Consider the following 14,140-nt stretch of genomic DNA (forward strand, 5'->3'; position numbering starts at 1 on the left):
AATCAATATACAAACAATATATATTGTATAAATATAATACATATTATATGTATTATATGAACAACACATAAGCAATATCCTAATAAATTATGAATATTATGACTGAATAATAAACTATGAAGTGCTATACAGTTCAGAACTTCAGAGAAGTGTATTGGTGATATGCTAATTGAATATAGTTTTTAAACATGAGGAGTACCTCAAGCATGTTGCATGGTCTAGAAATCATCCCCTGTGGTTCAGGTTGTATAGCAGGAGGCTTGGGGTGCCTTACCACCTGCCTGTTTTGCCCAAATTATTTAATGAACGTGAACCTGTGCACCAGAGTGCCCCCTTTTCAACTTTTGAGCACCTGCCTCTCAAAAAGTCTGTGCACAACGATGCAGCACTCCCTCGCCATCAGTATTGTAACAAAAACAGGAAATACTAATAAAAAATTAATAAATGATCACTTTAATTAGTTTGGAGGTTTTGGAACTGAACACTAGGAAAACAAATCGGTCTGACATTCTGCTTCTTGCCAGGTAGGGAAGCAGGTTACTATATTAGTTTACATGCATACAAAATAAATACGGCACGTAACAATGCGCTTCCCTAAAGGACTACAGCGTCAGTGTTGTTGCCATGGTAACCAGGGTTACGGTTCGTTTTCGCACGGAAATAAAACCTGAAAATCGGACTTGTAACTTCGCCAAATAGCGATCTTCTAAGATGAATCGGTTGCAAATTCTTATTGATGATTGCCTAATAGGAACTAAACATGTAGGAAGCGCTGCAATCTTGACCATAAAAAACGCGAATGTCGCCGCAGCGACGGCTAGATTTAATGTAAGTATGTGCAGCAAACACTGTGCACTTTGTACTTTGTATTACATCTTTCTTTGTTACTAATGTTTACTTTTGTTAGCATTTAGTTTACAAAAGCCTTGTGTTATTGCTTTTACTGTCGGATACGCGGATTGTTATTAATTGTGGAAGTGTAAGCTGCATAAAAATGTCAAATTATTTGACAGGTGCATTATGTATAATATATAGGGATAAATAATTTTATCATTACAGACAAAGTTTGTGAATAAATGTACACATTGCCCATTGCAACCTTTGCTAATAGTTTAGTCAGTAAAGCAATAATATTTCTCAGTTATGCTAATGCTTAGCTCAATTTTGATTATTTTCACTGCTCTATGTCCAAGAAATGTTCCAAGCCAAACAAAAACAAATAAATATAACAAACATATTGAATTGGCAGAAGTGCATAAGTTATTTGTTGTTTGACCTATCTGGATTGCCTAATTCATTGATTATAGTATTTCTATATTGCTTCAGATTCTTCCACAGGTCCAGATGTTTATTGATTGTTTCAAGCACTCTGAAGTCACTAGGGAAAGGGGTCTCTCCTTCCAGGACAAATCCTACACATGTGTCAGAGCTGACAGGAACTCCGTGTACTCCAAATCCGTCTGTATTCATCCATCTGTATTTAAATTATGTCAGAAGATGTACACATGAACACATGACTAGACTGATCACTTTCTCACCATCCTTTTGTTTTAGAATGCACAAGGTCTCATACTTGTGAAGACATCATTATACATCATTGTGGCCACCTACAATGAAAACATGTACCCTAGTGTTTGTGTTGAAGCCGTTGAGAAGCTAGGTATGATGCCATACCATTATCATTGTCCTGGAAGATACAATTTAATTTTGCAGCCATGGTAACCTTACTTTATGTGTGTTCATTACAGCTGACTATCTTAGAGAAAAAGAAAAATGAAGATGTGGATGTTGGATTCATTGATAAGACGGTGAATATGGAAGAGTCATTGTAGAAGATGTGTGTATTACATGCTGTGTTACATTCTGAGAGAAAAAGCAGATTCATTCATACAGTATGTCACACACACAGTAAATGCTAACATTTAGTGTACAATGGGAGAATGCTGTAGCCATACAGGTTTTTCATAAAACTGCAATTTTAACACTTGTAGACTCCAAAAAATCCACTGCAAACCAGTAATTTAATGTATTATACATTTTACTTTTAATTCATGCTGTAATCATGACACAATATTACAGATCTGATATTTATGTAAATGTTATGTATTTCCATGGTTAATTCAACCTGAGTGTGGAATATGTGAATTCATATAGGCTTGCTTAAAACCTTTGCTTTAGATTTTAGATAATTTTATTAACATGCATAAAAATGCCATTATTTGTGAACACAGGAACACCAGATCATCTGCTAATAATTATTGCTTATATTTATTGACACAAATAACAGTACAAATATTTGACAATCTAACATTTCACAATACAATAATCTAAATACATCTGAAATTAATTAATAGATAAATCATTTAAGTTTATGACTTTTTTTCTTTCTTTATTCTGCTCTTTCACAGAAAGAATGTGATAATTGTGGGTGGTTTGTGCCTCTATGGGGTTGGGGGTCTGTTCTCCTCGTTGGTTTGAATCCCACGGCCACCAGAATGATCATATCACTGTTGGGCCCTTGAGCAAAGTCCTTAACCCCAAAAAGTGCTTGTGCACTTTAACCAAATGTCACCCTCTTAGGTGAGCAAGATGTAATATATGAAAACAGAAGAATTCCTCTGTACTTGTGCTTCTACAAATGACAAATATAATTACATCTGCATTATAATATAAAATGGCCATTATGGAAAACAAAGGTGAAGGTGCAGATCTGGCAAGTAACGTAGGCAAAATAACACTAAGGGCTGAGCTCTGCAAAAATGGAAAATATGAATGAACATATTTTTAAAGAACTCAACAATGAACAATAAAGTAAATTATATGACTAGGAACATGATCACTTAAAGTACAATTTAACTACTCAGCTACTATTACTATGCAATGAATCATAATCAAGTATCAATATGATAAAAGAAAAGATCAATGGCTGTCCAATGCCATTTAAAGTAGTACACTTCAGAAAACAATGTGGAATTCACCAATCTGGTATGCACATTTATCATAAACAATACACACTCAATGAATGTATTACATGTTTTTGTACACACAACATATAAATACATACAGACAAGGATGTAATGCACACTAGTGTTCAAGTGTTAAAGGGAAAATGTATAAGTTTGAACTCTGAGAAAAACAATTTCACACAACAGGGTGATTCTGCTTCTTCTATCTGACAGGCCTTTGACTGGCGAGGTCATTCCTCGGACAGGGAAGGCTGATCATTACATACAAGGCTTGAAGGGTCTATGAGCTTCTGTAACCCAGCATTCACCTGATTATTTGAAGTCACCGTTTGGTCAGATCACATTGCCTACCATCTCTAACCCACTGTGTGTTTGCACACTATCCATCAGCAGCTAATTGTTACCTTAATTATCCATGTAGCAACGCACAAGAAAAGGCTATAGATGCAAACGCTGCCAAGGGTTTCCATCATTTTTGTGTTAATGTTGCACAAGACTGACATAAGAATGAAATCTTAAACAACTGGCTTTATACATCACAGTTACACAAAGAATCTCTTAACAGCTCAAAAACAACTCTGCAGTTAATCACTAGTTAGCCAAATTTTCAATATCCAAAAATAAACCTATACTCTACTCTCAGTTTGCTACGGCTTGTTCTCTAAATAAACTGCATGTCCCATTAAACTTAAACTGACTAAAATACAGTGAACACTGCAGGTTCCCATTATGGTCACATGTTGGCACAATTATCTTTAAAAATGCAAATGCTTCATAATTTATTTCATAAATAATATTGCGTTATGAATTTAAATAGATATAATTTTTCTAAGCAAGGCTTGAGAAATAGTTATATATACACACACACACAAAATATATAAAATGAATTCAGGTGAAATATTAGAAATGTCAGTGTTGCTACCACCAGGTGAAAAAACGTCATCTGGGTAAGTTGATGTCATTTAAATACAGAAAATCATCTCATCTGCATGAAGGAGGAGAAGACAGCAGACAAACATTGTTCTGAATCTGACTTGAAAATCTATAAAGTCCTGAGTTTCCCTTAAATTAGCAAGTACATTATGTCTTCAGTACTTGCTTAACTTACTCACGTGATTGTGCATTGCTAATGTGTGTATTTAAAGTCATTTAGTAAGTGTTTCTCCTCTACTGTTACTCAAAGTAACAGTGCCTGGTGCATGCTATTGATATGTTAATTGATGCCAACCATCGCAAACCAAGACTGAGTATGTTGTAACCCTGCAAATGATAATGGAGGAATTTCATGAACCTATATATAGTATAATATATATTGTTTTTCAGATGTTGCAGCAGTATCCTGTTTAAAGGTAATTTTTCAGAGCAATAGCTATATGAAACAAAATGTAACAGAGTAATTTCTCAGCATCGACAAAATTGGTAATGAACAAAATTAAAATGACAAATGTGCACAATTCACTTGCAACTGCAATGATGATGCTAAAGTGATGCAATGTGACCCTGAAACCCAAGTCTCACATATTGAGACAGAGTGTTTGTCTTTTGTTTGTGTGTGTCGGTTTGTTTATGCGGCAATCACTTGTACATGTATGTATGTGTTCACACGTTCATTAAACGGCACAGTTCTGCAATAAGTCAGTGAAAAGCTGCTCTCCACACATCGACCTGCATTTTCCGATATATGTGCCTGGCCATTTGGTCAAATGGCTTCAGTGTGTGGATCTGGGTTATCGCCAGTGCACTGTGCTGGACACTGCATTTCCTGCTCCGCACTGTGGCCCACCTGACCAAAGGGGTCAGAAAAGGACGGGTCAGAGAATTTGCCATCGCTGATGGGAGGGAAGACGTGATCGACCCCGTCGCACAGGCGCCCGTACCTTTGTGTGAAAATAGAAAAGATGGAACCGAGGGGGGGGAGCGAGAGAGAGAGAGAGCGAGAGCAAGAGAGAGAGAGAAAGCAGAGTGTGGACAGATGGAGGTAAATGGAAAAACATGGTCTAAAGGCAGCTTGAAATCAACCCTGAAAAGATCAAGTGAGGACACACGGCTGGCTATGAGAAAGCAGCTTTCGGTAATTTAAATCTCAGGTGCCGACATTAAAAACCCACCAAAATGACTAAATGTTGCCTTCGGGGGGCTTCTTTATACTCACGATGAAATATTTGTCTTGGCATGTTCTTGAATTAGTTCTCCTTTTGGGTTGACTGTAAATATTCTATTTAAAGGAACTCCAACTTCCTTATATGCATAAACATCCTATAAGACAGTCAACAGTCCAATTACATCTCAACAAATAAAACTGATTGAATATCACAGTTTTTTTTGTAATAATCTCACATAATTTAGAATTTACAGACAGTAAGTTTTACTTTCTTGATCATGTCATATCAAAGCACTGTACATATAGAAAATAGTACTAAAAAGGTAAGCAATTCTATATATAATTCAGTTGTAAGCTGTGTACCTGACATTTTACAGTCTAACTTTATAGCAAATCAGAAAGACGTGCACATCAGATTGTCCTGTAACAACATCGTAATGAGAACTACATGAATAATTAACAGCAGATTAGTCAATAAGATTTATTTGAATGATTTATTTGATATGAATTCACATGCTAATCCAACAAACCAAAGGATTTTTGCACAAGCTTTTACTACACTAAAACATTCAAAAGAAATAATCTTGATTACATAGTAGAAATTTAATTAGAAACTTGAAAATTGAATCCATCATAATTTTAATACCACAGTGTAGCAAGATCATAAATGATCTACTGATTGAGGACCATTGTGCAAAGTGGTCAAAACATTTTCAAACCAGACATATGAAAACATCTAAGTACAGATCACAGTATGATTACTGGACAGTAACACAATCATGCTGAATTCTGTCCCTTCCCATAACACTGTGGTCTATTGTTGTCATGGTGCAATCCACTTACCGTAGCTCTGTTTCCAAACGCTGCATAGAAGGGCTCAGTGTTTGGATGGAACAGATTCTTAATATCAGTCAGACATTCAATTTTAAATTTCTCTGGTTTCTTTTCAATGACTTCCCTGAAGAGAGATGGAATAAAATTAGACCTTTAAACCATGAAAATGTGGAAATTCCAGGGATATAGCAGTTTGATGAGTCAGGGTCACTTGCCTGTGTAAGGCAGAGAAGAGACTGCTGGGACTGAGCAGGACGGGGCCCTGTGGTAGCATGGTGCCCCTCTCCTTCACCCAGTGCAGGTACCCTCGAGTCATGTCCGCCATACCGATGGCCCGGGCAGAGCAGTACACAAACTTATATCCGTTTCTACAGAAATACAGAGACCGTGATCAATGATGAAAGACCAAAACACCCTGGTAAATGACAGTTTGATTCATCTAGATGTGGACTACAAAGATTTGAGTTACGAGAAGAGGTGAGCTAGATAATTATGAATTCCAAGCTTTAACTGAGGTTTAAGTCGACAACTTTTCCCCGATGGTGGGATGATCTGCCAAATCACGTCTGGTCATCACATTTCCACTCAATACAGTAGCGCTGTCAATGTCTAGTGTTGCTTGTTGGTGATTTTCAATCAAGTTATCTTGAGAAGTAAAAAATGCCTTGGAAATGCCAACCCGAATCATATCAATGCAGATTCACAAAAGCTGTATCTGAGGGAGCAAAGCCGCTGGTCTTCTGTAATGATGTACAGCATGCAATGAAACGTCATACTCACAGGCTAACATTGTGGTATAGGCGAGCGATGCCCTGGTGTGTCCAGTCTTTACCCAATGTTGGAAGGATATGCCCAAGGGTGTCAGACCTTCAGGAGATATACCACATACACTAGTGAATGGTCGGTTCAGTGTTCAGCCAAACACCTTTGTTCCAAACGCAAAGAGATGCATTTGCATCCATTGACATCACTGTACCTGGTGATGGTGCCGTCAATGTCAGAAACGATAATCTTATCATCCCATCTCCACAAGTAAATGGTGCCCTCACACCGACAAGTGCCCTGGTACTGTGTGGTGACGCTGAAGACAACATCATTGGGTCCTTCCTTCAGCTGCAGACTCCTCTGGGAGACAGTGGGCAAAGTTACTGTACTATTCTGAAATTCTGCGACATTCTCACAGGCATTGTAGCCACAACAAATCCACAGTGCCCTAGTCAGAATGTTATTGAGATAAAAACTAATATAAACAATGCCAATATGTATATTGTATCTAATTAAAATGACATTCTTTCCTTGTGTTTTATGGTAAATAACTTGGCTGGCATCTGTAAAGAATTAGGCACAGGTGCAACGATGGAACACAAAATGTAAGTGTAGTCCTCACCAGCTGCTCAGAGCTCAGACGAAGCGTCTTTTTGTAGCAAGTTCCCCCTGGAGGAAGCAAGGCCTCAGGCTGGATGGAACAAGGGTTGGATTTAGCTCCTTGGTGTTCCTCATCACTGGAGGACGATTCGTCTTTATGCCTGAAGAAGTGCGTGAAAAGCAAATATAAAATACTCATGTATATTTCTTCACGTGTGTAAGAAACAAAACACACATTTACGGAGGTTACATTTATAATACACCACTCTCAGGCAGAGTTCTAGGACAACTATGTGTGCTTTGAACTTTATTCACCCTATTTCCTTAATTGGTCCAATTTGTCAAAATGCCACTACAGCTACACAAAATAAAACCAATTCTTCACATTATGAACAGCAAGTGTAGGTTATAATTCAACCAAACTACTAAATTAAACAAACAGTTGTACCCCTGCCTTGTGCCCTATGCTGTCTGGGATGGGCTCCAGGTATGGTGACCACCTAATCAATGTCAGGGGGCTCTATAAGCTACTTCAGATTTTACAAACTACGTTAAAACTGAAATTCTCCTGTGCTCGGCTAAACTGTTTGGCTCACAGGTCCAGAGGCTTAGCCCATTAAGTTAAAGTAGGGGGGTGGCTTTGTAGGGTCGTGGTTTGTTAGGGTAATGGTTAGCAACGTTGCCTCACACTCCCAGGACCAGGGTTCAAGCCTTCCCCCCCCCCCATGCTATCATGCACAACTGCCACCTCAACAACATGTGGAGGCCAAGACAAATAACCACCACTCTCAGCTCTTCCCCCCCCCCCCCAGTTAGGAAAAAGCCAATTACCGCACTTAAGGCCACCACCATATTGTTAAACAAGTGTGAGAGCAGCAAGACTTATAATAATAATACACAACCCTTAACCCATCTTTTCCTATAAACCAACAGATAGACCAAGGCTGGGCTTGAACCCATGACCTTCTGATCACAAACACAGACACTTAGCCCACTAAGCCACACAGGCCAGTACAGAAACTCAACAACTTGGTCTCCTAGTTTAGCTGAAACAGCACCGGTGCATAACTAATGGTGAGGAAGGAACCTCCAGGCAAAATCAAAATAAAGGAGGGGGGTGGCTTGGTAGGGTAGTGGTTAGCAACAGTGCCTCACACTCCCTGGACCAGGGTTCAAGCCTCTCTTCCCCATGCACAACAACCACCCCAAGACTTGGAGGCCAAGACAGATGACCACCACCCTCAGGGTCCCCCCCCCCCCCAAAATATACAGTTAAGAAAAAGCCAATTACCACACTTAGGGCCACCACCATATTATTAAACAAGTGTGAGAGCAGCAAGACTTATAATAATAATAACCCATCTTTTCCTATAAACCAACAGATAGACCAAGGCTGGGCTTGAACCCATGACCACCTGATCACAAGCATAGACACTTAGCCCACTAAGCCACACAGGCCAATACAGAAACTCAACAACTTGGTCTCCTAGTTTAGCTGAAACAGCACCGGTGCATAACTAATGGTGAGGAAGGAACCTCCAGGCAAAATCAAAATAAAGGAGGGGGGTGGCTTGGTAGGGTAGTGGTTAGCAACAGTGCCTCACACTCCCTGGACCAGGGTTCAAGCCTCTCTTCCCCATGCACAACAACCACCCCAAGACTTGGAGGCCAAGACAGATGACCACCACCCTCAGGGTCCCCCCCCCCAAAATATACAGTTAAGAAAAAGCCAATTACCACACTTAGGGCCACCACCATATTATTAAACAAGTGTGAGAGCAGCAAGACTTATAATAATAATAACCCATCTTTTCCTATAAACCAACAGATAGACCAAGACTGGGCTTGAACCCATGACCACCTGATCACAAGCATAGACACTTAGCCCACTAAGCCACACAGGCCAATACAGAAACTCAACAACTTGGTCTCCTAGTTTAGCTGAAACAGCACCGGTGCATAACTAATGGTGAGGAAGGAACATCCAGGCAAAATCAAAATAAAGGAGGGGGGTGGCTTGGTAGGGTAGTGGTTAGCAACAGTGCCTCACACTCCCAGGACCAGGGTTCAAGCCTCTCTTCCCCATGCACAACAACCACCCCAAGACTTGGAGGCCAAGACAGATGACCACCACCCTCAGGGTCCCCCCCCCAAAATATACAGTTAAGAAAAAGCCAATTACCACACTTAGGGCCACCACCATACTATTAAACAAGTGTGAGAGCAGCAAGACTTATAATAATAATAACCCATCTTTTCCTATAAACCAACAGATAGACCAAGGCTGGGCTTGAACCCATGACCTTCTGATCACAAACACAGACATTTAGCCCACTAAGCCACACAGGCCAGTACAGAAACTCAACAACTTGGTCTCCTAGTTTAGCTGAAACAGCACCAGTGCATAACTAATGGTGAGGAAGGAACCTCCAGGCAAAATCAAAATAAAGGAGGGGGGTGGCTTGGTAGGGTAGTGGTTAGCAACAGTGCCTCACACTCCCTGGACCAGGGTTCAAGCCTCTCTTCCCCATGCACAACAACCACCCCAAGACTTGGAGGCCAAGACAGATGACCACAACAACCACCCCAAGACTTGGAGGCCAAGACAGATGACCACAACAACCACCCCAAGACTTGGAGGCCAAGACAGATGACCACAACAACCACCCCAAGACTTGGAGGCCAAGACAGATGACCACAACAACCACCCCAAGACTTGGAGGCCAAGACAGATGACCACAACAACCACCCCAAGACTTGGAGGCCAAGACAGATGACCACAACAACCACCCCAAGACTTGGAGGCCAAGACAGATGACCACAACAACCACCCCAAGACTTGGAGGCCAAGACAGATGACCACAACAACCACCCCAAGACTTGGAGGCCAAGACAGATGACCACAACAACCACCCCAAGACTTGGAGGCCAAGACAGATGACCACAACAACCACCCCAAGACTTGGAGGCCAAGACAGATGACCACAACAACCACCCCAAGACTTGGAGGCCAAGACAGATGACCACAACAACCACCCCAAGACTTGGAGGCCAAGACAGATGACCACAACAACCACCCCAAGACTTGGAGGCCAAGACAGATGACCACAACAACCACCCCAAGACTTGGAGGCCAAGACAGATGACCACAACAACCACCCCAAGACTTGGAGGCCAAGACAGATGACCACAACAACCACCCCAAGACTTGGAGGCCAAGACAGATGACCACAACAACCACCCCAAGACTTGGAGGCCAAGACAGATGACCACAACAACCACCCCAAGACTTGGAGGCCAAGACAGATGACCACAACAACCACCCCAAGACTTGGAGGCCAAGACAGATGACCACAACAACCACCCCAAGACTTGGAGGCCAAGACAGATGACCACAACAACCACCCCAAGACTTGGAGGCCAAGACAGATGACCACCACCCTCAGGGTCCCCCCCCCCAAAATATACAGTTAAGAAAAAGCCAATTACCACACTTAGGGCCACCACCATATTATTAAACAAGTGTGAGAGCAGCAAGACTTATAATAATAATAACCCATCTTTTCCTATAAACCAACAGATAGACCAAGGCTGGGCTTGAACCCATGACCACCTGATCACAAGCATAGACACTTAGCCCACTAAGCCACACAGGCCAATACAGAAACTCAACAACTTGGTCTCCTAGTTTAGCTGAAACAGCACCGGTGCATAACTAATGGTGAGGAAGGAACCTCCAGGCAAAATCAAAATAAAGGAGGGGGGTGGCTTGGTAGGGTAGTGGTTAGCAACAGTGCCTCACACTCCCTGGACCAGGGTTCAAGCCTCTCTTCCCCATGCACAACAACCACCCCAAGACTTGGAGGCCAAGACAGATGACCACCACCCTCAGGGTCCCCCCCCCCCAAAATATACAGTTAAGAAAAAGCCAATTACCACACTTAGGGCCACCACCATATTATTAAACAAGTGTGAGAGCAGCAAGACTTATAATAATAATAACCCATCTTTTCCTATAAACCAACAGATAGACCAAGGCTGGGCTTGAACCCATGACCACCTGATCACAAGCATAGACACTTAGCCCACTAAGCCACACAGGCCAATACAGAAACTCAACAACTTGGTCTCCTAGTTTAGCTGAAACAGCACCGGTGCATAACTAATGGTGAGGAAGGAACATCCAGGCAAAATCAAAATAAAGGAGGGGGGTGGCTTGGTAGGGTAGTGGTTAGCAACAGTGCCTCACACTCCCAGGACCAGGGTTCAAGCCTCTCTTCCCCATGCACAACAACCACCCCAAGACTTGGAGGCCAAGACAGATGACCACCACCCTCAGGGTCCCCCCCCCAAAATATACAGTTAAGAAAAAGCCAATTACCACACTTAGGGCCACCACCATACTATTAAACAAGTGTGAGAGCAGCAAGACTTATAATAATAATAACCCATCTTTTCCTATAAACCAACAGATAGACCAAGGCTGGGCTTGAACCCATGACCACCTGATCACAAGCACAGACACTTAGCCCACTAAGCCACACAAGCCAGTACAGACAATTAGCACTTGGGTCCTGGGTTCAAGCCTCACCTCTCCCACACCCCTCCCCACAGCACATTCACCCCCACCCCTACACACACCTAGGCCAAGTTTCACACCCCCACCCACAATAGTGTGTTCCCCACCACCCCAGTCTGAAAACATCATTTAGACACGAGCCACACAAGACTTTACAGGACCTGTGACACGAGAAGGCAGCCGCACTGCAGGCAGACGAAACCTTGGAGCGAATGCACACGCACGCGGGAGCCTGCCCCCTGTGTGCTTCATGTGTTTATCACCGAAGCAATAATGCTGTTTCCAAAGATTATTTTTTTATTTTTAATTAGTTAGGCGACTGTGATATTCCCTCTCTGTTTTTGCCCCATTAAGGGCTGGGATCATGTCTGGTTTTTTTCAGTACACTATATTTATTTCTTTTCTATTTACTAAAAAATGAACTCTTGAACACTACGATGTATGAGGTTGTGTTTAACTTTACTGTCCATTGTGCAGAATCGTAAGGAATTTTAATTGCTCGGCCATGCGCATAGGCTGAGGTTGGGCCAGTGTCGGAGGGTAGATGTTAAATTGGGTGGACTGGGACAGGCCAGCGCTGTGGGCCGTCTTCCTCGCTAGGGGGCGCCAGTGCTGTGGGCCGTCCTCCTCGCTAGGGGGCGCCAGTGCTGTGGGCCGTCCTCCTCGCTAGGGGGCGCCAGCACTGTGGGCCGTCTTCCTCGCTAGGGGGCGCCAGCGCTGTGGGCCGTCCTCCTTGCTAGGGGGCGCCAGCGCTGTGGGTCACACATTCTCAGTTCACCGAAGTGTCATTTGCTGCCCCCCCCCCTTTCCCAGCATCGTTTTTGCCAATTCTTTTTTTTTTCCCTTTTCTAAGGATATGTACAGTTTTGCATTTAATGCATTTTCACTTTTTTTGTTGGGATTCTGTTCACTTTCTTTCTTTTGCTGTTGCTTTGAGTTGGACGATCCCCACTACAGAGGTTCTTTTTCACACAAAAAAAAAGTTAGAATGATAAAAAAAATGTATGGGATTGGCTGCCACTTTTTTTGTGGAAATTCATTATTGTATTAACCTGACTTTGATGTATTTCAATAAAGGGGGAACTGTTACAATGTTGGCTGCTAAGTGTGACTCCGTGCTGCCTCTTGTGTTTGATGTAATCTGTGTGCAGGACTGTGTCCCGTCTCCAGCCAATGTGGCCTCTGATACTTCATTCATTCCTGCAGGAGAATTGCGTCTTTGCCCACTCTGCTCTCGGTGAGAGACAGCCAGCATCCACACTCCTGGGCCATTGGGGTTGGGCTCTCGCCCCAGGGCTCTGGAGGGAGGCATCGGTCCGCAGGTGGATGAAGGTTCCGGTTCAAAAAGTACAAATCCAGATCATGATTTTTCAACCAACCAGCTTAGTACTCTATGAACGTCACACTTTGTACTCAACTGGTTAGTGGAAAAACTCTTGGTCTGGATCTGAACCTGACCTTTCCATCTCTGGAGTATATATTTCCACGTATAATCTGCGTGTAGCTGAATCAGTTGCCTTCTTGCTGTATGCCAGGAATATTGACCCTTGAACAAACTGACAGTATATCCTGGCTTGAACTACAATCAGCACACAGCAAGGACTAAATTGAAATGGTAGTTTGCAAACCCTATCCGAGCTCATAGTGTCTCCCCCCCAAAGATGGATTAGGTGGTCACCCTAGCTCTAGGCCCCCTACCCCCCCATGACCTTGATTAGGATAAGTTGCTGGAAGATGGATGGATGCATAATGACAGAATTTGCATAGCATCAGTGATAGTATTTGGATTGCTATTAGTCAGGGCTTCATTTCCACATGCCTGATGGTACCTGTGTATAGGGTCACTACTCCCAGGCTGCTCTCTGTCCTCACTGACATGCTCCGCAGAGGTGTCCTGTCAAAATAAAAGATGACGGTTTGTCCAATGCATTCAGCTGACATGCTGGAGACTTAAAACGTTGAAAGTATAAAATGTGCAGATTTATTTAAACCCAATAGCTCTGCAATGCTTCCTTCTAAAAATATTCCTTGGGCACTTGTCCTGCTTTCTGGTGCATTAGCCCAGAGGAGTCAGAAGCTCGTCGCCCCCCAGTGTGTTGTGTTCGGATTCTGAAGTGTGCCACGCGTGTCCGCCGGGCAGCCGGCCCCAGCGTACCGACTTTGAGCCGCTGCTCCTCCCGCGCCACGAGAACCACCATCGGCCGCCTTTCCTTGGCATCTTCTCCTTCATGATGTTCTCCTCCGTGGCCTACAGCGAGCGGAACACAGGCCCTGACCAAAAAGGAAGCTCAACCA

The 14,140-nt window shown here is 42.6% G+C and overlaps 2 protein-coding genes across 7 annotated transcripts in view; one reads left to right on the forward strand and one right to left on the reverse strand.

The window, feature by feature from the left end:
- On the forward strand, positions 1-2,614 carry pfn4 (profilin family member 4). The gene is made up of 4 exons (XM_023834333.2): positions 1-828; positions 1,327-1,458; positions 1,555-1,660; positions 1,749-2,614. Exons 1-4 carry the CDS (start codon positions 712-714, stop codon positions 1,775-1,777), a joined length of 384 nt encoding a protein of 127 aa, XP_023690101.2. The 5' UTR covers positions 1-711; the 3' UTR covers positions 1,778-2,614.
- The window catches only part of lpin1a (lipin 1a), a 26,377-nt gene continuing 14,486 nt past the window's right edge, over positions 2,250-14,140 (reverse strand). For 5 of the 6 annotated variants that reach the window (XM_072698985.1, XM_023834328.2, XM_023834330.2 and 2 more), the window contains 9 exons: positions 14,001-14,093; positions 13,675-13,739; positions 7,289-7,427; positions 6,878-7,026; positions 6,682-6,768; positions 6,117-6,269; positions 5,911-6,025; positions 5,119-5,222; positions 2,250-4,843 (listed from right to left, as the gene is read on the reverse strand). In XM_072698985.1, coding sequence (XP_072555086.1) covers positions 4,666-4,843; positions 5,119-5,222; positions 5,911-6,025; positions 6,117-6,269; positions 6,682-6,768; positions 6,878-7,026; positions 7,289-7,427; positions 13,675-13,739; positions 14,001-14,093 — 1,083 coding nt within the window. In that variant the 3' untranslated portion in view covers positions 2,250-4,665. The remainder of the gene's footprint in view (positions 4,844-5,118; positions 5,223-5,910; positions 6,026-6,116; positions 6,270-6,681; positions 6,769-6,877; positions 7,027-7,288; positions 7,428-13,674; positions 13,740-14,000; positions 14,094-14,140) is intronic. The other variant, XM_023834331.2, reaches the window with a different exon arrangement.

This window comes from Paramormyrops kingsleyae, chromosome 14 (genome assembly GCF_048594095.1).
Source record: "Paramormyrops kingsleyae isolate MSU_618 chromosome 14, PKINGS_0.4, whole genome shotgun sequence".
NCBI lineage: Eukaryota > Metazoa > Chordata > Actinopteri > Osteoglossiformes > Mormyridae > Paramormyrops > Paramormyrops kingsleyae.

Coding starts and splice junctions, on each gene's coding strand:
- pfn4 (XM_023834333.2), top strand. CDS start 712: ATGAATCGGTTGCAAATTCTTATTGATGATTGCCTAATAGGAACTAAA. Junction 829..1,326: donor CAGCGACGGCTAGATTTAAT/GTAAGTATGTGC, acceptor ATATTGCTTCAG/ATTCTTCCACAGGTCCAGAT. Junction 1,459..1,554: donor ACTCCGTGTACTCCAAATCC/GTCTGTATTCAT, acceptor CTTTTGTTTTAG/AATGCACAAGGTCTCATACT.